Source organism: Nannospalax galili, unplaced genomic scaffold, assembly GCF_000622305.1.
Source record: "Nannospalax galili isolate Female #2095 unplaced genomic scaffold, S.galili_v1.0 scaffold25, whole genome shotgun sequence".
In the NCBI taxonomy this organism is placed as follows: Eukaryota; Metazoa; Chordata; class Mammalia; order Rodentia; family Spalacidae; genus Nannospalax; species Nannospalax galili.
Genome location: NW_008355642.1, coordinates 2,674,118 through 2,697,332, shown reverse-complemented (window position 1 = coordinate 2,697,332; position 23,215 = coordinate 2,674,118). Strand labels below are relative to the sequence as shown.

Here is a 23,215-nt window from a genome sequence, read left to right as displayed (position 1 = left end):
TGGTTGTTAATCCCCATGTGGGTGCTGGAAATCCAACCCAGGTCCTCTGCAAGAGCAGTCAGTACTCTTACCATTGAGGCATCTCTCCAGTAGGGGCTGAGATTGAAAATTTTAAAATCTCAAGAACAGAAGGAAATATTGGGGGAGGGGGATGAATAGGGTCAGGTGGCAGTAGTGTAGTATTAAGCACATCTTTAATTTAAGTCCCACAGGACATAAAAGAGAATGAGGCAGAAAAGAAATATTTAGAGAAATTGTGGCCCAAAAGGTATGAATTTGAAGAAAGACATCCAGATAAAAGTTTATGAGGCTAATTAAAACCTAAAACTTTGGAAAATTGCCAGAGAAAACAGTGTATGTTCATAGAGAGAAAAGATTAGTAGATGACTTCCTGTCAAAAAAAAAAAAAAAGAACTATAGAAAACAATGGAATAGCAACTTTAAAAATCCTAAAGGGGAAGAAAATTGTTAATTTATGATTCTGTGTCAATTAAAACTATCTTCCAAAATTGGAGACAGCATCAAATAGCGAAAACCTGAGAAACTTCATCATCAGTATACCTATAACACAAGTAATGCTAGAGCATAGTTTAACTACTAGGATAAGAATAAAAGACTACAAATAGTTTGTTGATAAATATTAAAATGTATTTTATTTCATTGTCTTAATTTCTATAAAATATATTAGGACATTTAAAATAAAATTTGACTCTATATTATGTGGTTCAAAATATATACAAAGGTAATGTGCATGCCAGGAATAGAGCAAAGAATGTAGACAAGTTAAAAAGAACAATGCTTTTGAGAAACTTCTCATATTTTAAGCGATACAATATTGGGACTTGGAGAGATGGCTCAGTGGTTGAGAGCACTGACTGCTCTTGCAGAAGACCCGGGTACAATTCACAACACCCACATGAGAGTCAACAGTCATCTGTAACTCCAGTTGCAGGGGATCTGACTCTGTCTTCTGACTTCCATGAGCATTGCATGATATGGATGTACTTACACACATGAAGGCAATACACTCATACACATAAAATTAAATTAAATTAAATTAAATTAAAATTAAAAATAAAATATTGCATGACATGGGTGCACTCACATACGTGCAGGCAATACACTCATACACATAAAATAAAAATAAATAAAATATATTTAACAAAATAAAATAAGTGATTCAATATTAACTCTAAATATATTGTACATACTGGAATATGTAAAACAATCACTAAAAATGCAAAGAAGCATACCTAAAATGCAAATATGAAAAACAAATCTGAAATAATTTTAGGCCAAAGGAAGTCAGGAATGCAGAAAAAAATAAGAAGAAACAGATGAGATAGAGTACAAATAGTGGGTCAAAACTATTTCAACTGGTGCCTCAAATGTAAATGTCCTGAAAATTATAGTTCATAGACAGAGATTGCAGAAGAGTGAGAGAAAGTAAAAATAACTGTATACCGCTGGGCATGGTGGCGCACGCCTTTAATCCCAGCACTCGGGAGGCAGAGGCAGACGGATCTCTATGAGTTCAAGGCCAGCCTGGTCGACATAGTGAGTTCCAGGGCAGCTGGGGCTATAGGGAGACCCTGTGTCGAAAAGAACAACAACAAAAAAAAACCAAAACCGTATACCAACTAAAACAACTGAACATTAAATCTAAATAAACAGATTGATTAAAAGTGAAAAGTCAGAAAAAATAAACTACACAAAAATTAACCAGGGGGCTAGTCAGTGGTTTCGAGCACATACTGCTCTTCCAGGGGACCTGTGTTCGATTCCCAGCACTTGGATCAGGCAGCTCACTACCACCTGTAAGTCCAGCTATAAAAGATCTGACACCTCTGGCCTCTGCAGGCACCAGTTCTCATGCGCATGCATCCACACAAAAACACATGCACAAACACATGATTAAATATAACAAAATAAATTTTAAAAAATAAAGAGGCAGGAAGCCCCAACCTTAACCAAGGAACTATTGGAAACTGATTACTGCTGAGTGAGGGAGAATTGACCTTCTTTATGGGAGTCTAGATAGGCTGACTAGACTCCAGTGGATGAACTTGTACTGAGGGATATCGGTACAAAAGCTTGACCAGATAGACCTTAACATATATGACAGAATGCATGAAATCCAGTATGGGGTGTGGATGGGGGTGTGGGTCTAAATATGATTCATATTTTTTGGATGAAATGCACAAACATTTAATTAAAAATATATCTAGAAAACTAAACAGAAAATTGAGTGGCTATATTTTTCTTAGATAAAGCAGAAGTTCAGAAAATAAGTATTACCTGAGTTATAGAGAAACATTTCATAATGACAAAAATTAATACATAACTATCATAAACGTGCATGTGCAGTTTTGTCTTGGAGCTGACTCATAGTGGATCACAAGAAGCAAATTTTGACGATTTCTTATTAACTCTGTGTTCAGTGACATTACATGGGTAAGTCAAAATCATTCATAGTGTAAGTATTTACAGAACAGAAATCATAAAATGTTCAAAATTGGAGATTCTTTTTACAGTATGTTGTTGTAAAGTATGTACCAATACACCAACATCTACACCCTTAACATCAGAGTTTCAGCATATACAAAAAACAAAATCACAGAATTAGATAAGGAAATTTGAAAATTAAAGGGAAAAAAACACATATTGAAAAGACTATAGTAAGAAAATATAAGACCAAAATGACCCTTATCAATCCTGATAAACATTGGTGCAATAAAAAATTCTTTAAAATATGTTAAAAGGATATCATATAATGAGCAAGTGAAATTTATCCCAGATATGTTAAGGTTTATTCAATACTCATTTTAAAATATTTTAACTTACTATATTCATAGGATAAAAGCATAAACATCAATTGTTGAAATAGGTATCAGAAATAATTTTGAGAAAACTTCATGTTAAAAAATTCACAGAAATTAGATGAAATACTGACCAAGCATTTGTGTTTACACCCATAGGTTAAGTTATTATAGCAGTCACTGTTTAGATGTTCTTGTTTCTTACTGTGTGTGTTTTTATAGTAGATGGAATCCCACTGAAACTGGCCAACAACCCATGGAAAAGAAATTATGCAGAGACCCAAAAGCTCAGTGCTTTGCCACAATAGGAGGAAGATCACCCACACCTACCACCTCCTAGAAAGCTCAGGAATTTTGTAGAAAAGGTTGACAGAAACAATGTAAGAGCTGGAGCAAGGGGTGGAGTGTTAACTGGAAATGTCCTCAGACCACTATGCCAGCAAGCTATAGTTACACCTCCTTCCTGTACTCATCAAGGAGTTGAGGGAGAAGTCAGTTACCCCTCCCACCCAATCAGTCGACCTTAGCTGCATGTGGGGGGAGGGGCAAAGGATATATACTCTCTCTCTCTCCCTCTCTATATATATATATATATATATGCCAAGAACACCAAGAGGCACCTCTCTTACCATTTGTGGGGTTGTCAGGAGGTCACATGATCTGTATTTGCGTGTGGACTTTATGGTGCAGCTGTAAATGTAGGGTGCCCACTCTTCTGTAAATAAACCCCTACCTTATGCTCTGTTAAAAAATAGTCATAAATAAGATATTAAAAAACAAAAATAAATAAATAAATATATTCACAGAAATTAGAAGTAGAAGGCACACATATACATAACCTACAGATAAAACTAGACATAAGAGTACAATATTGAATCTTTTTCTTCTGGAACCAGAAGTATGGCAAAGATGTCTTCCATCACTAATCAACAGAAAAAATAAAAACCTTGCATGCATACTGGTTGAATAATATAAAAATGTAAATAAATAATAGGGAAGGAGACTGGAGAGATGGTGCAGCAGTTAAGAGCTCTGGCTGCTTTTGCAGAAGATCCAGGTTCAATTCCTAGTACCCACATGGTGGCTAACAACCATAACTTCAGTTCCAGGTAATCCAAAACCCTCTTCTGGCCTCTGCAGTCACTGCATACACATAGTATACACACACACACACACACACACACACACACATATGCAGACAAAATAATCATACACATATAATAAAATAAATAATATTTTTAAAAATAGTGAGGTAGAAGGGAAGGCTCTTCCTTATATAAAATGCAAACCAATAAGTATAAAAAGAATGCTGGAATTATGAAATGATGAATTAGTAACTAGAACAATGATGAAGAGCACCTGAAATCTCAGCTCCCAGAAAGTTAAGGCAGGAGGACGTTTATGAGTTTGAGGCTAGCCTGGACTATGAATTAAGTTACAGGCCATCCTGGGCTACAGAGCAAAATCCTGTCTAAAACAAAGAACAATAAATAAGAGCAAACTATTTCTACAAATTAGTTGTCTTTTCACAAATTATGTGTCGATTACTATGAGGAAAAGTAACTCGCCGATGAAACTATAGAGATACTACTTTAAAAAAGTAATCAATGTCAACATCATTAACAATGGGATGATCAACATTCTGTGCCTCCTGGATAAAGTAAACTGCAAAGATTAAAACATCAGTTCTGGAATTATCTGGCTGAAGATGCATAGTCTAAATCTAACCATGGGGAAGAAACATCAGGCAAACTCTTATGGAAGAACCATCTACCAAATAACTAAATTCTTCAAGAATATTAAGGTGAAGAAAAAGAAGTCAGAGTAGCTTTCAGAGCAAAACAAGCTAATGGGACATGGTGACCAGATACAATGTGTGAACCTAGATCGGAAACTGACTTGAGGGAGAATTGTACCATAATTGTATTATATTAAGACCATTGATAAAATTAAAGTAGACAGTAATTTAGAAAATAGTATTGTATCAATGTTAAATTGTCTGATTTTAATCATTATATTAAAGTGATGTGCAAAATGCCCTTAGTTTTATGAAACACCCTGAAGTATTTTAAAGGTGAAAGGGAAGGGTATTGTCTACAACTTACTTTCAGATGGTTCATAATATGTAAACAGATCAAGAAAACTAGTGAATAAATTGTAGGCAAGTGCTAAATCTGGGCAGAATACTCAAGAGTCCCCTGAACTGTTCAGGGTTTTTCTATGAAATTGAAATACCAAAACTGAAAATCAACTGCCCCCAAAGAAAGAGGTAGTATACATCCTCTACTTTGGTTCAATATTTATCCATTTATTCTCATACTTGTAGTTTACCAACTTCCCTGCTTTTGGACATTTGGACGTTTTATTTTAAATATAGTGTTTGGTTTGACATTCTATATCATGTAATAACTGAAAACTGGCCTGTTTCAGCTGTCTTTGGTCCTTCTTTTGGCTTTATCTATGATCATTTTCCCTTCAGCTCCCAGCACCACAATCATATGTAAGGAAAATATTGACTTATGACATTTCATATTAACCCTTAGGGCACATCTTGCCCCCATGGGCCACTTCACTTTTGGCTCCTTTGTGTCCTCACATGTGTAGTGGTCTGGCTGGAACATCTCCTTATTCAGATCTTTTGGAATGATTTTAAACTGTCTGTTTCATAAATGTGGACAAATTTACTATTAAAAGCATCTGAAAGAACACAAGACAGTCTCCACAAATCTTTTACGGACTCCAATACAAGTTCAAGGAGGAGCCAAGAATTTAAATGGTTTAGAAGAGATCATGCCTGACTTATTTATAGGCTTCTTCCTTAATTAAACCTTCCAAGGACATTTTGAACATAATTAGTACAGTTATAGGAATAACCATTTTTTCAAACAAAAACTAACAGCTGACTTTTCCAGATCTCAAAAATGAGGATTTGGATGATTATAGCACATTTAATTAATAATTGTCTTAATAACTATTGTTCTACAAATAAGTTATGAGCCAGGAAATATGCAAGAATTTTTTGGATGTATTTTCTCTTATTTGTCTTCCCAATCTAGGAAGGAAAGAAAAATCAGACATCTTACAAATAAGGAGTAAGGGAGTAAGGCAATGCACTCAAGTTAATATAGCTCTTAGGTAATAGAACTGCAGTTTCCCTCCTTCTTTGATTCAGATTAAGATACTTTCATCTTTATAATTTTGCCATTGTGTCACAACGCTGCACTTTTCTTTCACCGGTTTACTAAGGCTGCTTCCTAAGCAGCTGCTGTTAATTACTTAGGAGAAAGGATTGATTTTAATAGGAATGTAAATAAATGAGGGCTTCTCATACCAATAGAAATACATAACTGGCACTTGATTTGATAGATTTAATGACTCCAAAATCTCCAGGAGGGAACTTCTTTAGCCACACTCAATCTCCCTGGAAAGAAAAGGTAAAGAATAGCAACGAGACTTAGTTGCCAGCAACTAGAGCAATGTCCCTCTCACATAAAGGGATTAGAGTAATATTAACAACCCAACCAGACTTATCCCCTCCTTTCCCATCCTACATTCCTTTGAAATTCTGTATTCTGAGTTTAAATGAACTCATACAAAGAAGTTCAAACACCTATGCATTCGGGGCAGGGAAACAACCACAGGTGTACAACCCCTCTCACCAAAAGCAATGATAATACTCTTTTTATAAGTTATTTATTTAATAACCATATGATTAGAAAAAGCATTTAATTACTGCATTAACACATTCAATAACAATTTCCAGAGCAAAGATGCATCTCTTTCAATACTGGGTGTAAATTTTTAGGTTCATAGTTGAATTGATACAGTTATATAATATTGAACTCAGTATAAACCCTATAAGGCATAAAATTGAATGAGGTTTTAATCCTTAAAAAAGATCTCCATTTCATTTTAAAATATACTGTTTCATACAGAAAAACTCAGTTTTAACGCTACTGGCACTTAGATGTTTGCACATGCATCTCTAATCTCTATGTTTCTGATTATTACTAGTCACAGTCGGTTACTTTCTGAGATCCACTTGAGCATGAATATAAAATCATCGGGTAGATTTCAATAGTAATGTGTTTCACCTCTACTAATTAACATGGAGTAAATTTGTATACTTATTCCTCAAATGTAACTCATTTTTTTAATTTGTTGATTTTTTATGTGTGTGTTTCATACAGAATATCCCAAACAATCTATTCATCTATATACCCACATCCCAAATGGCACCCTCCCATAGTCTCCCCCCACACTGGAGCCCATATACTCTGTAATCCCTGTTACTGTCCACAGTGTTATCAGCACCCCCAGCCATTCTCCAGTGCTTGTCCATCTGCTGAATCTAATCAGCCTATCTAGAGTTCCTTATTTTAGGGAGATAAGCTCTTCCTGATCTAGCAGCAATCAGTTGCCAATATTCCTTTAGAGAAGATTGGGGTCTGCTGTTCATTTTCCCAGTTCTATGCTGGGTTACTGTCTGGGAGTCTCTTGGGCAACCCTGGCCAACAACTCAAAGGAAGGCATCTCCTGTCTGGAATTGTTTCTTGTTATGTAGTTTGTAGCTACACATATGGACTCTTAAAGAATTATATTGTTCCCTTTAATCTTTGGCTATACTTTCCCTTTGGGAGTTTAAGACAATACAGTTGGTCCAGATAAACCAATATATTTTTACTCCTAAGGTCATTTGAAGATCTGTAACTCAGGGGTCACGTGAGCTAGGGAGGAGCCCCTGACTCCTTTCTTTTAGCAGTTCCATCAATATGAAGATAAGTCAAAGGTCCTACTTGACCGTGGCTGGCTTCACTTGGAAGCCTGGAGGAAATGTTTCCTCTATGTTGACCCTCACTTTGTAGACTGCACACTGGTTAATGTCCATTTGGTGGGGTCTCCATGGCCTCCTTGATCAAGAGGACAGGTGAATAACCACACAGGGCATTTTGAGAGATGCTCAGAGACCCCTGGAGCTTAGTCAACCTAGGAGAGCAAGGCGTAAAAACTGTCCTTTATTTCCCTCTGACCAAATCAGTACAGGCCTCAAAGTATGGCTGTTAAAGAACCAAGGATAGTTCTACCAGTCTGGTATTTTTAATTACCATGTGCTATGTAGATAAGCTTGGGCAAAGACCAAACATTCTCAGATAAACCTTGCCTAGACATGTATTATATTCCTTGAATTAGTTGTATGTATACTCTGTCAGTAGGTTGTTCGATTAACATGGTTCCCTCTGGTTTTCTAAAACTAGCTAGGCAGTATTTATCTCTCACATTGTCTAACACTTCCACCATAGTTTCCCCATTTAAAGTGCCCTCATTTCTCCCATTTCTCACTTATTAATACCCTTCTCCTATGGTCCCACCTCTCATGAGCTCCTTCTTTCCTTTTATCCCCAAGGTTCCTTGTATAACCCTCTCTCCCTCCTCCCCTTAAAAAACCCCATTTTTATCCATATCTCACTTATTAATGCCTGTTTCCTATTCTTCTTCTCTTTCAGAAGATTTTCTCCCATTCTGTGGGTTTTCTCTTCACTTCCTTGGTTCCTGCTTTTGATGTACAAAAGCTTTTTAGTTTAATGAGGTCCCATTTGTGGATTCTTGCCTTTGTTTCCTGAGCAATTGATGTCTGGTTTAGAAAATCCTTTCCTACACCTATATCTTGTAGGTTATTGCCAATGTTTTCTTCTAAGAGTTTCAGAGTTTCACCTATTGTGAAAGGGAGTGTTTCCATGTACTCTTTCTCTGATTGCTTGTTATTGGTATACAGAAAGTCAATAGATACTTGTAGATTAATTTTTTAACCTTCCACTTTACTGAAATGTGTTAATAATTTCTAGGATTTTTCTGGTGAAATTTTTGGCATCTCTTAGGTATAGTATCATATCATCTGCAAAAAGGGATAATTTGATCTCTTCTTTTCCAATTATTACTCCTTTAATTTCCTACTCTTGTATTATTGTTCCAGCAAGATTTTCAAGCACTCTATTAAAAAGGAGTGGAGAAAGTGGATAGCTTTGCCTGGTTCTGGATTTTAATGGGAATGCTTCCAGTTTTTCTGCATTTAGAATGATGTTGGCTGTGGGTTTGTTGTATATGGCTTTAGTTATGTTGAGGTATGTTCCCTCCAGTGTAATTCCCTCTAGGACGTTGAACAAAAATGCATGTTGAATTTTGTCAAAGGCCTTCTCTGCATCTATTGAGATGACCATATGGTTCTTGTCTTTGAGTCCATTTATATAATTTATGACATTTATTGACTTACATATATTGAACCATCTCTGGAATAAAGCCAACTTGATCACAGTGGATGATCTTTTTGATGTGTGTCTGTATGCAGTTTGCAAGTATCTTGTTGAGTATGAGAGTGATGCTGGCTTCATAGAAGGAATTTGGAAGTTTTCCCTCCATTTCTATTTTTTTGAATAAATTAAGTAGTATTGTATGTAGACCTTCTTTAAATGTCTGATAGAATTCTGCTGTAAATCCATCTGGTCCTAGGGTATTTTTAGCTGGGAGGTCTTGTATTACTGTTTTAATTTCCTCATGTGTTATGGCTCTGTTTAAGGTGTTGATCTCTTCTTGGTTTAGCTTTGGTGGTTTCCATGCTTTTTGATACCTGTCAACTTCTTTTAGGTGTTCAAATTTAGTAACGTATAGGTTTTTAATGTAAACCCTTATAATGTTCTGTATCTTTGATGTTTCCACTTTCATCTCTGATTTTGTTGATTTGGAGGTTCTCTTTCTTTTAGTTAACTGAGCTAGTGGTCTGTCAATCTTGTTTATCTTTTCAAAGAAACAGCTCTTGGATTCGTTGATTCTTTGTATTTTCTTTGTTTCATTTTCATTAATTTATGTCCTGATTTTTGTTACTTCTTCTTGTCTTCTGGGTTTGGGCTTCATTTGCTGTTGCTTTTCAAGTGTCTTGAGTTACAATGTTAAGTCATTTATTTGTGTTCATTCTGATTTTTTTTTTTTTTTGGTCTTTTTGAGACTTCCCTCTAAGGACTTCTTTCAACGTGTCCCAGATGTTGTGTTGTATTGTTCTTTTCATTTAGTTCCGTGAATACTTTTATGTCTTTCTTAAATTCTCCTTTAACCCATTCATCATTCAGGAGTGTGTTGTTTAATCTCCATGTGTTCATGTAGTTACTAGGGTTTCTTCCGGTGTTGATTTCAGGCTTTATTGTATTGTGGTCTGATAGAATGCATGGAATTATTCCAGTCTATTTGTATGTGTTGAGGTTTTGTTTTGTGCCCCAGTATATGGTCTATTTTGGAGAAAGTTCTATGGGGTGCTGAATAGAAAGTATATTCTTTGGTGCTTGGGTGTACTATTTGGTAGATGTCTGTTAGGCCCATTTGATGTATGGTATTGTTTAATTCAGTTGTCTCTCTGTTAATTCTCTCTCCTGTTGACCTGTCTAATGGAGACAATGGGGTACTGAAGTCACCCACTATTAATGAGTTGGGATTAATGTGAGCCTTAAAGTCCTGTAGTACTGATTTTATGAAGTCGGGTACACCAGAGTTTGCTGAATATATGTTCATGATTGTAATATATCTTCTTGGTTAGTTGTTCTTTTTACCAGAATGAAGTGGCCCCCTTTGTCTCTTCTGATTAGTGTTAAAGACTATTTTGTCAGATATTAGAATTGCAATGCCTGCTTTTTCCTTAGTACCATTTTCTTGGTATATTTTTCCCCATCCTTTCACCTTACGATAGTACCTGTCCTTCTAAGGCTCCTCTAGAGGACTGCTGGTACTTGGTGGGGATATATTATTTTGATTTTTTATGTTATTATTTTTACTCTGTGACTGACATGTGGATTTCTTTTGTAGATTCAGGCGTGAGATGAGCTCCTTGCAGACAACAAAAAGATGGGTTTTGTTTCTTAATCCGTTGAACTACTCTGTGTCTTTTTGCTCGGGAGTTCAGTCCTTTGATACTTAAAGTTATTAATAAAAGATGTGTATTGATTGCTGTCATTTTTATTACTGTTCACATTCTTGGTGTAGCTGTGCATTTCCATAGTTACACCTTCATTAAGTTACTTTCCGTAACCCCTTGGGTGTAGTCGCTCCTTTCTTCAGCTCTTTGTATTGCTTCAAGAATTCTCTGAAGGGCTGGTTTTGTGGACATGAATTCTTTCAGCCTATTTATGTCATGGAGATTTTCTTTCCCCTTCTAATATAATAGACATTTTGACTGAGTAAAGTAATCTGGGTTGGCATCTGTGGTCATTTATAACTGGGAATACTTTGGTCAAGGCTCTTCTGGTTTTCATAGTTTACATTGAAAATTCAGCTGTAATTCTGATTGGTTTTCCTTTATCTGTGACTTGTTGTTTTTCTTTTGCTGCTTTCAGTATTGTCTCACATTTAATATTTTTACTATGATGTGCCATGCAGAGTTTCTTTTCTGTCCCTGTCTATTTGATGTTCTATATGCTTCTTGTATTTGTATGGCATGTCTTTTTTTTAATTTGGGGAAATTTTCTTCTACAATCTTGTTGAAGAGCTGTTCCATACAATTATCTTGAGAGTCTTCTTCTTCCTGCATGCCTGTGATTCATAAGTTTGCTTTTTTATGGTATCACACAATTCCTGCATATTCCATTCTTGTGTTTTCTTAAATTTTTCATAATCGTTGCTTGACTGGTCTAGTTCGTCCACTTTGTCTTCCAGTCTTGATAATCTGTTTTACATTTCATTCATCCTATTGGTGAGGCTTTCTCCTGTCGTTTCTAATTGGCTTACTGAGTGATTCACTTCCTTCTTCATTTCAGGCTGAGAATGCTTCAATATTTCTCACTCTTTTCTGAATTTATTCAGAAGTTTATCCTTATCCTCTTTCAGTTCTTTTATTTCTTGAGATAACTAAGGGGTTGGTGAGGGTAACTGAATTCTTTTATCATGTTTGTAATTGTTCTTTTGAGTTCCATGTCCTGTGTTATTTCTAGGGGGTTCTTATTGTACTCCTCTAGAGGACTGTTGGTACTTGGTGGGATATATTATTTTTGTTTTTCATGTTATTTTTTCTCTGTGACTTCGACATGTGGATTTCTTCTGTAGTTTCTGGTTCTTGTGTGAGACTCAAGATTTCCTTTGTCAAGTTTAGGTCTGCTTCTTTCTGTAAACTTTATGTGCTTTTGTGGTTTACTTATTGGGCATGAAAAGCTGGTTGGTCTAGGCTTCAGGGTCTCTCTTTTGATTTTATATTGGAGTGGCCAAATTGCTTTCATCTTGCTGCTTGGGAGTTCCAGGAAGGCCCAAGTCAGATGAGGATCAGATGCTCTCACCCTTTCTCCTAAGGTCTGAATCCCTCCAGTGAAGATCTTGGTCTCAGAAATTTGAGGGCTGGGCTGGGTTGGCCTGGGAGCAGGGTCCAGGAAATATGCTGGCCCCAAGGAATGCAAAGGGAGGTGGGGAAGAGAAAGAGGCCCAAGGACTCCTGGGAACTACAGGGAAGAATTGAGTTGGTCTGGATGCAAAGGATCAGGAAGCAGGGATTCTGGGCTAAGAAGTCAGTCCATGGGTTTGGGGTGCCAGGACAAGAAATGGGCAGTACCCACGCTAGGAGGAGAGATGGGGTTGGGGAGCTGGGAGGGTGAATGAGGTTGGGGGAGTCAAGGCTCAGTGGGGACAGCCAACCATACCCAGGAAAGCTGCTGGCTCCAGGAAGCTGTGGGGCTAGGCCCCCAGAGGGGCAAAGGGAAATGGGAACTAGAGGGAGGAACTGGGTTGGTCTGGATGCAAAGGATCAGGAAGGAGTGGGGAGTCTGGGCCAAGAAGTCAGTCCAGATGTCCGGGGTGTGAAAACAGAAAATGTGCCAGTACCCCTGCTAGGAGAAGAGATGGGGTGGGGGAGCTGGGAAGGCGAATGAGGCTGGGGGAGTCAAGGTTCAGTGGATGCAGCTAAACTTACCCAGGCAAGCTGCTGGCACCAGATTTTATATTGGAGTGACCAAATTGCTTTTGTCTTGCTGCTCAGGAGTTCGCACAGAGGCCCTCGTCAGATGAGGATAAGATACTGTCAGGCTTTCTCCTAAGGTCTGGATCCCTCTGGGAAATTTGCTGGCCTCAGGAATTTGAGGACTGGCATTGGAACAGGGCCCAGGAAAGATGCTGGCCCCCAGGATGCAAAGGGAGGTGAGGACGAGAAGAGGCCTGAGGGCTCCTGGAGATTACAAGGAGGAATTGGGTTGGTCTGGAGGCAAAAGATCAGGAAGTAGTGGGGATGCAGGGCTAAGAGGTCAATCCACACATCCGTGGTGTTACAAGAGATGGGCCAGTGTTCCTGCTAGGAGGAGAGATGGGGTGGAGGAGCTGGTAGGGTGAGTTAGGCTGGGGCAGTCAAGGTGCAGAAGGCACAGCCAAACTTACCGAGAAAAGCTGCTGGCTCCAGGAAGCTGTGGGGCTGGGCTGATATGGTTCTTAAATGCCTTCCTTAACTAACTGCAGAAAGTGGTTATTTCACTTATTCATAGCTAAGTGATGTAGCACAGGATTTTCCTCGATTAATGGTTATGGTTGGTGATTGCAATTCCCAGTGCCTTGAGGCATCTGTGGCAGGAGATGTAGTGCAACAAATGTTTACTGCATTTACCTTGATCCATTTTTCTCTTGTGTGACAAGTCATGGAGGAGAGGCAGGGAGTGTTCTTACTCTGTAATCATAAAATGACTGGTTTAAATGTAGATTAAACCGTTTTTTATTTCAATGCATAAACGTACTACCACAGTAATCTGTCATTCAGACCCTTTCCAATGTCTATGTCCAACTTTTCAGTTCAGAATCATTTTATTCTTTCAGTTTACCTGTTTGCAGTTATAGTGTAATATTTGATTACATATATACAATGTGTAAAGATTAAATCTGGGCAATTGACATCGATTCCTAACTTCTGAAATATAAAACTGCAATTTCTATGGTCCCTGTCAATTCAAACACGATTATTTCATTGTCTACCTTCATTTTACCACAAGGGCCTGATAATTTACTTCTGCATGCATAGCCTCAAGGATTCATCAGTCATCAAGCCCTATTTAGTTTTTTTAAAGCAATATAAATATAGATTCATTTTTCTCTGTGATAATGATAATGTCTTGAATTCACACAGTGCTCTCTTCCTAGTCTTCACAGTGCCCAAACATCTATTCCCTATGGCCTCGAGATTTCATTTCAGGCTGTACCAGCTTGTCACCAAGTAAAGAAAATAAAGCAGAGAGCCCTGCACAATCAAATTCTGAACGTTTAAGCACTGTCTTATTAAGGAATATGCCCAGTTGTAGCAGTACATCTGGAACTGTGAAAGCAGTAAAGGCTATGGTAGCTTTAGGCATATCAGTAACTGCCCTGTACTTTATATAAGAAAGCATCTTCTAGCCATGGAGATCAAAGCTCTTTAACTAGGGAATGGCTTTAGGAGACCTTCCATAGCTGGACACATCTATTATATGAGCCAAGCTCATTGCTTATGTAAGATCAGTGGCCACGTGCAGCAGACTGATCAAAGCATTTGATACAGGAGTTTTCCAACTGTGATTCTTGACCACCTGCATCAGTGTCTCCTGGGAACTGCTTAAAGAGACCAATACTCTAGTTCCATAGAACACTGATGGGATCTGAAAGTGGAAGGATAGGATTTGTAACCTGAATGTTATCAAGTCCTCTTCATAATTCTGATCCGTGTTCAAGTTTGCAACCTAATGCCCGGCCTTTCCCCGTGTTGGCTGCAGTGATGGTCCCTTCATTCATAGCCTCTCCACTGACTTCACACTAAGCTTCTCTCATCAAATTCTACTCTGAGCCAGGAATATAAAACTCATTCATAGATGTCAAGAGGCTCTGTCCCAAGCTTAGCATTTTTATTCTTCAAAGGACTTTGCCCTTCACAATCATCAAATGTTAGACCTTAAGCTGATAGAATCAAACTCTTACTGGGATTTTACAAAATCAGACACTGTGTAAGATATATTGGTGAACAAAGTAAAAGACTTCTCAGCCCCTAGGCAAGTATGTTATTTGGTCCTTAGTGACTACCAGCTACTGTGGCACCCCAGTGCTAATTAGAAAAGGATGTTTTCTCTCAGGCTTTTAAAAATAAAACCTAATTCTGTGAGTATTTTATTATGCAGTTTGTGATGTTGGGCAGAAGCCTTGGCTGCATGTAAACATACAAGTTCTAAACTCACATTCATTAACACACACTCTGGTCACAAGGGAGCACACTTCAATGGTAGTGTGAATATTTGGCATATCATCAAGTTCTCTCTACCAAGAGAAATATCTTTGAAAGTGTGAAGTTAGGCTATTAGGGGGAAAGTGAGAAGCTGAACTTGGGCTTCCAAAAATGCTAGGCAGGAGAAAGAGGCAACCTGAAGGAATCTGACACACTCAGGATATTGACTGAATATACGCATAACTGTGCATGTTGGTATAGACACAGATGTGAAGAAGTTCTACATTTAACCTCATTCCAGTACTAGACTGGAAGACTAGAATGTCTGTGCCTGCTTGTGTCTAACTCATATTTAAGTTGTAACGTATCTTTCATATGAAGAAAATGCTCTTAGATATGGTACCCTTGTGTGGTGTATAATCTGAACATCAGTACTAACAATGCTGACTACCTTGCAGGTGAAGCATACCTTCTTAATGGAGTTAGTAAAATCAGAGACATAGAATGGCCTCTATCTGGATTAGTCACAACCAGAAGTACCTAAGAATAGCTTTTCCTGCCAAATCACTAAAGTTGAGAGCTGGAAAGTGTCTTGGGTATACCTAACTCAATCTCATAATATCTTGATAAAGAACCTGAGACAATAACAGAGCCAGAACTGAACCAATGACTTCCACCATCCACTTTGTTCTCTTTCCCCTATCAAGCTCCCTGTGTCTGGGGGACAAATCCCCCAATATTTAGTTCTCACAAACTTTATAAGCAAATCTTTACGGAGTCTGTGTGCAGCCTAGTTCATGAAAAATGAGAAAATGGTCAGGCTTTATCTTCACAACACATGCACTAAATAGCTTTTGTTTTGGTCTTTTAAAACAGAATGATAAAATATTTTGCTCATCACTCACTTTTTAATTAAGAGGAAGAAGCATCAAATTATATTGCTAAAGTTTTCAGAAGTAATTTAAAGTCTATCTGTTTGCACTAAGGCCACTGTGCATTAACTAAGAAACAGAGACCATAGTCCTAGACCTGGCCCTTCTTCAATCAAACTGTAAGGATGGCTTCAGCATAGCCACTTAATCAGCATTGCTTTAGTTTTCCCACCTTTCCAGTTAGGTTTACCCCATGATTTCCCTGGCCATTTTGAACTTTAGTGATCTATGCTTCTATGATGAGAAAGAGAACAGCAGGTGGAGAGTCATAGACAGATGTGTCATTGGAAGAGGGAGATAGAAAAATGGAGATGAATGGGTGGAGAAACAGGAGCCAGTAAAGAACACATTGGGAGAGGTTTAGAGGTATAAGGGGTCCAACATGAAGCAGAAGATGAATTCAATGGCTTCTCTCTGATTTGAATCAGAATACATAACCCCCACATCATCATCTCCCCATTCCCCTAGACTATGGCTATTAAAACAGATCATGAAATGTACCTAACAGCATCTGCTGTCACAGTTCTTTCTGCTTATTTATCATCTCATCTGATTCTCCTTTCCAAATTCAAAGACTATTTGTGGAAGATTATATATGTATTCATAAATCAAAGTATGAATATATTTTAGTGTGGTACAATGGCATGGGATCTTCTCAAAGGCCTGCCTTTGGCTGTTGAGCATCTGTAAGCACATTCTCAAAAAATTCCCGGATTTCCAATAATAATTCTTTCATTTGGTTGGTTGGGTGGGTGGGTTTGTTTATTCTGTTTTCCTTTGTTTCTTATTTGTATGAGTACATGTTTGTGGGAGGATGCATGTACAAGTGTGTGAATGAATATGTGGAGGCCAGAAGTCAATGCTGGGTGTCCTCTTCAATTCCTCTCCACCTTAATATTTGTGACAGAATTTCTCACTGGATCTGAATGGAAAATCCCCAGGTATTTGCCTGTCTTCACCTCCACAGTGCTTGGATTAGAAGCATACACTTTTTACATGATTTGTGGGGATTCAAAGTGAGGTCCTCATGCTTGTACAGAAAGCACCTTACTGACTGAGCTATCTTCCAAGCATAGGGTCACACTATGTAGTTCTAACTAGTCTAGTAATTACTAATTAGCTCAGGCTGACCTGCACAACACACAGAAATCCTCTCATCTCAACCTTGTGAATTCTGGGATTTAAAGAGCATGCCACCATGCTTGATTCCAGTAACAATATTATGGAAAACTGATTTGTTTGAAATAGACTGTACTACCTAATGAGATTTTAAATGACTTTTAATGGGGGACCATTGGAGAAAGCTACTGGACTTTTTTGATCTGCTGATTCAGTTGAGTTAAGCTCTCTTTCAAAGTCCTAATTAGCCCTAGACAGGGAGTAGTAGTCTTTTGGAGTCTTGTCATGCTTCCATTTCACCTTACTCTCAGATGAATCTTGACCTCACTGCGTGGTATTATTGTCATGAACACCCTCTTTTTGTAAAGTTAAAGATCTCTTACTCTTGAGTTGACTGTCTAGCAGTCACTAAGGGAGCTAATCCAGTTCCCTGTCTAAGATCTAAAATGAGAATATATCTGACAGAATCCTAAAGGCCAGTAACAGATGTTTTTTTTACTCCTTCTCAATTCTACACTAACCTTCCAACTCTACCAAATAAAACATACCATGATTCAAGACAAATTCTTCTTCTGAATCAGAGGATAATAGCAGAGCCATGCCAGATGTGGCCTTAGAGGCTTCTCTGTCCAGCAGTTTTCAAACCTGACTGCACATACCAAAGGACTTTATATCAGTTCCTGGTTGCAGGCCCCTACCAACTGAATAAGAATCAATTGCTAGGTGTGAGAGTGTGAACATACCTATTTTTTTGTTTCCCAGGGAGATTTTAATGAACCCTCAGGATTAAGAACTTACTCTGACTTCTAATTTGGTAAATGAAAAATGAAGATTATTGATATTTACTACAGTAGCTTAATGGTGTCAATACAACTATAAAGCCCTCAGTTCATTCCAGTTAACATTACAAAGCCATCTGATTACCTCCACCTTATGTTTTTAGAGAGCAGAGTACCAGTTCTTCAAAGCTTCAAGCTTGCATTTGAAACAAAGCCCCTCCTTGATTAAATTATATCCACAGTAAAATCCAGAGCTTTTCTGCTTCAAATTTAAGTCAAAACCATCAGGTACACTGAAAAGACCATATGCTAAGTTAATGGGGTATTGTAGTGTGGGAGACAGGCTTGAGCCTAGGGTGAAAGTCTTATTGACAGCCATACAGCAGGCCTGAGACAACGGCCTGACTGCTGAATGCCTTGTGACATCTGTTCCCATTGGCAGATCATGAGACTGATGCTTAGAGCTCACCACTCCCTAATCACTGCCCTTGGAATTCCAAATTGCAACACATAGATATTGCAACAGTCAGGGTCACGTGGTTTCAAGGAATCCCGTCTCTGTAATCTGAAACTCAGTATGCTAATGAGCCACCCTACCCACTATTTTGTGATAGGATGTTGTCTGTTGTGCTAATAGGACGCTGTCTGTTATGCTAATAAGGTATCCTACTTGCTGTGCTGTGATTGGACCACTTACCCCTATATAAGCTTGAGCCTTCCTGCAATAATGCAGACATGTGTCTGAATATGGCTCTGCTGACACAGTCTCCTCACCAGCCCTGGGGTCCAGGACCGGGCAGAAGCAGCGACGACAGGAGGCAGCACAAGGCAAGCAGAAGAGCTACTTCCATACCAGGCAAGCAGAAGATTGGCCTCAGACCAAGGCAGTCAGAAGAGTCTCCGTCAATCATCTTTCTGAATGGCTCCTGAGTCCTTCTGGGTACGTCTTGCAGGGTAAGTAACCTCCAGTATGGGGAATAGTCATCCAGCTGCTGCACTGGTTTCTCTCCTCAGGAGTAGGCAAATTAGGGTAACAAAGAAGGAAGTAACTAAGGTATTAGATGAAGTGCTAGCTCTTGCTCCTTGGTTTACAGATGCTGTTGGGATCCAGAGCAATGGTCTTGTGTGCTACTCATGGCCAGAAAGAGAGAAGTCAGGGAGGGGTGTCCATTTTCTGGGCCGTTCTACCCCATTGTGACTGCCAGTCTGGCCTCACTTTCGGGAGTTCCCCCTAATGCCCATGAGCAGAATAATCTCATACAAAAAAACATAGATAAACAAATAAAGGAACAGGATAGTGGGGACAGCCTGTCCCAGGCATTTCCAGTCAGAACCAAACTAACTGATTTCTCTTCTGATGTGGAAATGATGACTGCTGATAATGAGGTAAAACATGAGGAATTAGTGTCCAAGGATCCCCCTGATGAAAAACAGGAAGTCAAGATAGCCCCTGCACTGCCATTATGGGGCGGTGGCTACCCTCCACCATCTTGTATTGGCTTTGATGAAAAATGGGAAGTTAAGGCAGCCTCCACTCTGCCATTACAGGGCAAAGGCTACTTTCCACCATCTTGCACTAGCTCTAAGGAAGTTTCCCCCCAGTCCATCTGCCCCTCCCTTCCAGTGGAGGACTGGAAGCCCCTGCTGCCTAGGCCCTTCTCCTATGATACAATGGGTGATTTTCCACAGTTTTTCTCAGTTATCATCAATCAGGGACTACAGAACCCTAATGTCTGGAATCCATATTCTTATGATACTTTAAAAAAGCTGCGTAGGGCAGCCATTGAGGATGGCATTCATTCCCCTTGGTTTGGTCAGCAATTAGATACAATCAGCCATGCAGCCAACACTCCCTATGACTGGCAGAACATTGCCCATGCCTGTCTACAGGGAGGCGATTTTGTCTTATGGAAGGCTGTTTATCAGGACAAATGTGAACAACAGGCAGAGCACAATAGAAATGCCAATGTCCAAAACATTGGGTTTGACGCCTTGGTAGGGCATGGCAATTTTGAAACCCCACAAGCCCAGGCACAGGGACCTCCTTGCTACTTTGAACAAGTGTGGCTTTGCACGCTCCCATGCTTTCCAAAGTATGCCAACTCTTGAGGATACAAAATTAACCAGATTGGTACAAAAACCAGGTGAGCCTTTCTCTGACTTCATTGAAAGGTGCCAACAAAGCGTTAATAGGAAAATCAGCCACTGGGGGGCCGCAGATGCTTTGCTCAAGGATCTTGTATATGAAGGCTGCTCTACTAAGTGTAGTCTTGCCATAGGTTCCATTAGACACAAGGATGTCTCTGAATAGATTCTGGCCTGTCGGGATGTGGGGACCACCCGAGCTCATGCCACAGCTCTCGCTGAGGCACTGGCTGCTCAACAGGCACAGGCCAAGAGAGACAAGGGAAAATGTTGGGCTTGTGGAGGACAGGGTCATTGGTCTTGCACCTGTCCTAACAAGATCTGGCAGATGGATGTTACTCACTTCCCTTCCTTTGGCAAGCTCAAATATATCCATCATATTATTGACACCTGTTGTTAACACAAGGGCGAGGCTATGCTTGTGTCTTTCCAGATAATATTCTAGCCCCCATTTAGATCCCAGCTCAAAACAGTAGAGTTGCCTGTGACGGAAAACCTCCCTCCACAACTACCGACCCTGAAGATGGCAGCCCTGACCCTGGAGGAAACAGTGTACCTCTCAACCACCGAGAGACTGACCCAGTGTCGCAGCCCATGAAAGCGACAGGCTCCAATGGCACAACCGATATCCTGGGGAGACCTTAAGTATCTCATTTCACAAGCAGAGACTATAGCCAATCAAACCCTCAAACCAGAGGGAACCCCTTGTCTATGTTCCTTATAATGTATGCCATCATTACTGCTAACTCCTGAACGTTAGCAACTCCCCTTAACCCCCACTAACCCGTCAACCTTACTTGATGGATTATTAATGTAGCCAATGAAAAGGAGGTAAATTCCACATCAAAATCTATACACCCTGGCCAATGGTTCCCTGAACTACAGATGTACCACACTTCTGTTTGCCTTGATTGGTCAAACCTTCTCCTAATTTTTGGACCCTGTATTATCAAGGGTCTCCTTAATTTTGTTAAAACTTGTATTTCTCTGGTTCAGTTAGCTGTTGCCCTGCCTCCAGATCTTGCCAGGCATGTCTCTGCAAAGAAGGACCCAGTGTTCCTTGCCCTTACCAACCTATAATTGGCCTCTGATGGTTTTCAATGAATTTTTGGCCCCTCAGGAGGCCTTTAAACAAGCCAATACTTGATGTACTGCCTCTCCCTCTGCCAAACCACACAAGGGACCCACCCTTCGAGGGATGGTAGTCAATGACAGATAAGATCCTTGAAGATGGGACAACCTAAGACAGGCACAGTCCATTATGCTGGGTGACCCTTGAGGTGGGGACAACAGTGCTGAGGCAAAGAATCTCAACTCCCACTGGTTGGCATGGAGTTGGCACAACCTGCTCTTAAGAAAGCTTGCCATCTTGAGGGAGGGAGCTCTTGATACAATGACCCCCTGAGCCATTCTACTTTGCCTTGATGTATCTGGACTGATATCAATATGCTGTGTATCTTAAATTATACCTCACCTTTAAAAATAAAAAAAAGTGGGAGATGTGGGAGACAGGTTTGAGCCTAGGGTTAAAGTCTTATTGACAGCCATACAGCAGGTCTGAAGCAACGGCCCAACCCCTGGAGCCACAAGGAATGCCTTGTGACATTTGCTCCCATTGGCAGATCATGAGACTGATGCCTAGAGCTTACCACTCCCTAATCACCACCCTTGGAATTCCAAATTGCAACACTTAGATATTGCAACAGTCAGGGTCACGTGGTTTCCAAGAATCCAGGCTCTGTAATCTGAAACCCAGTATGCTAAGGAGGCATCCTACCCGCTATTCTGTGATAGGACGTTAAGTCTGTGATGCTAATAAGGTATCCTACTTGCTGTACTGTGATAGGTTGCTAAACCTGTTACGTTAATAAGGTATCCTACTTGCTGTGCTGTGATTGGACCACTTACCCCTATATAAGCTTGTGCCTTCCTGCAATAAAGCAGACCTGTGTCACTGAACCTGGTCTCCTGTGTCTGAATGCGGCTCCGCTGACACAGCCTCCTCACCAGCCCTGGGGTCCAGGACCGGGCAGAAGCAGCGACGACAGGAGGCAGCACAGGGCAAGCAGAAGAGCTGCCTCAGCACCAGGCGAGCAGAAGAACAGCCTCAGCCCAGGGTGAGTGGAGGGGCAGCCTTGACGCCCGAGAGAATGAAGGAGCAGCACCCACAAAAACAGAGGAGTGGCTGCCACTGGCAGTGACCACATTGTAGGTCTATTTTAGCTCATTTGTGGGACTGGACCATTTATTTAAAAAACACCTAGGAATTTATTCAGCATATTTCTAGAGACTGGAATGTTCAACATCAAGGGATAAAGGTTCATATGTCTGATGAGAGTTGATGCTTACAACCAAAATGAAATCTTGTCACATCATTTGAAGAGGAGAAACATTATGTTGTCTCATTGTAGAAGGTAGAAGGACAAACTAACCAAATGTTGCATGAAGTTTCTTTTATAAGGGCTTTGCTTATGTTGACTTAATTACTTATTTTGAAAATCTCATCTCTTTTTATTGGCATATATTCATTGTACACAATAATAGGTTCCATAAAAATAAGTTCAAAAATATCGTGTACCACATCCATGCCCTAGTACCATCCTTCTCCCCTCCATCCCACTAATCTTCCTTCTGCATTTACATCATATATATATATATATATATAAGGTTTATGTATCTATAAAAAAATCTAGGATTCAAAAATAAGATAAAACATGCTGTTTGTCTTTATGAGTCTGACTTTTTCAATTAATATAATGATCTCCAGTTGCTCTTAATATCATCAGATTGATCATCAAATTTCAACACCTGAATTTGGGAGGTAACATGTTCAAACATTAACAGTTCCCTTTGTATTACATATTCAATGGAGGAGAATAGTCACTCGGAAAATCCAGTGCAGTCAACAGTCTAAAATCTCATTCTTTCTTTGTTTTAGACTTTCTTTGTAGTTACTGTTGAAGTTAGTGTTTGCTGCTCTTGGGACTGTCTTCAAACAAAATAAGGAAACCACACTGGGAAGGCCTTACTTAGGAGAGACAGAAGGACAGTCTAGTTTCCCTTTTACCCCCTGCTTAACACTTTCCTGCTGAGAAGAAACGGTTCATCTCTCCAACTGATGCAAGATTTGTTCTTGTTGCCAAATTCCAATATCTTGAAACAATGGGGAGGAGGTGACCTCTTAAATCTTAAAAGCTAGAAACTTCAAAAAAAATGAATATATATATATATATA

General features: G+C 39.4%; 1 protein-coding gene across 1 annotated transcript in view; it reads right to left on the bottom strand.

Moving 5' to 3' along the window:
• Gucy2f (guanylate cyclase 2F, retinal) overlaps positions 1–23,215 on the bottom strand; it is a 100,385-nt gene that overhangs the window by 36,861 nt on the left and 40,309 nt on the right. Inside the window, 1 exon segment of the mRNA XM_008852962.2 lies at positions 6,151–6,240. Within this exon segment, the coding sequence (XP_008851184.2) occupies positions 6,151–6,240 (90 nt within the window).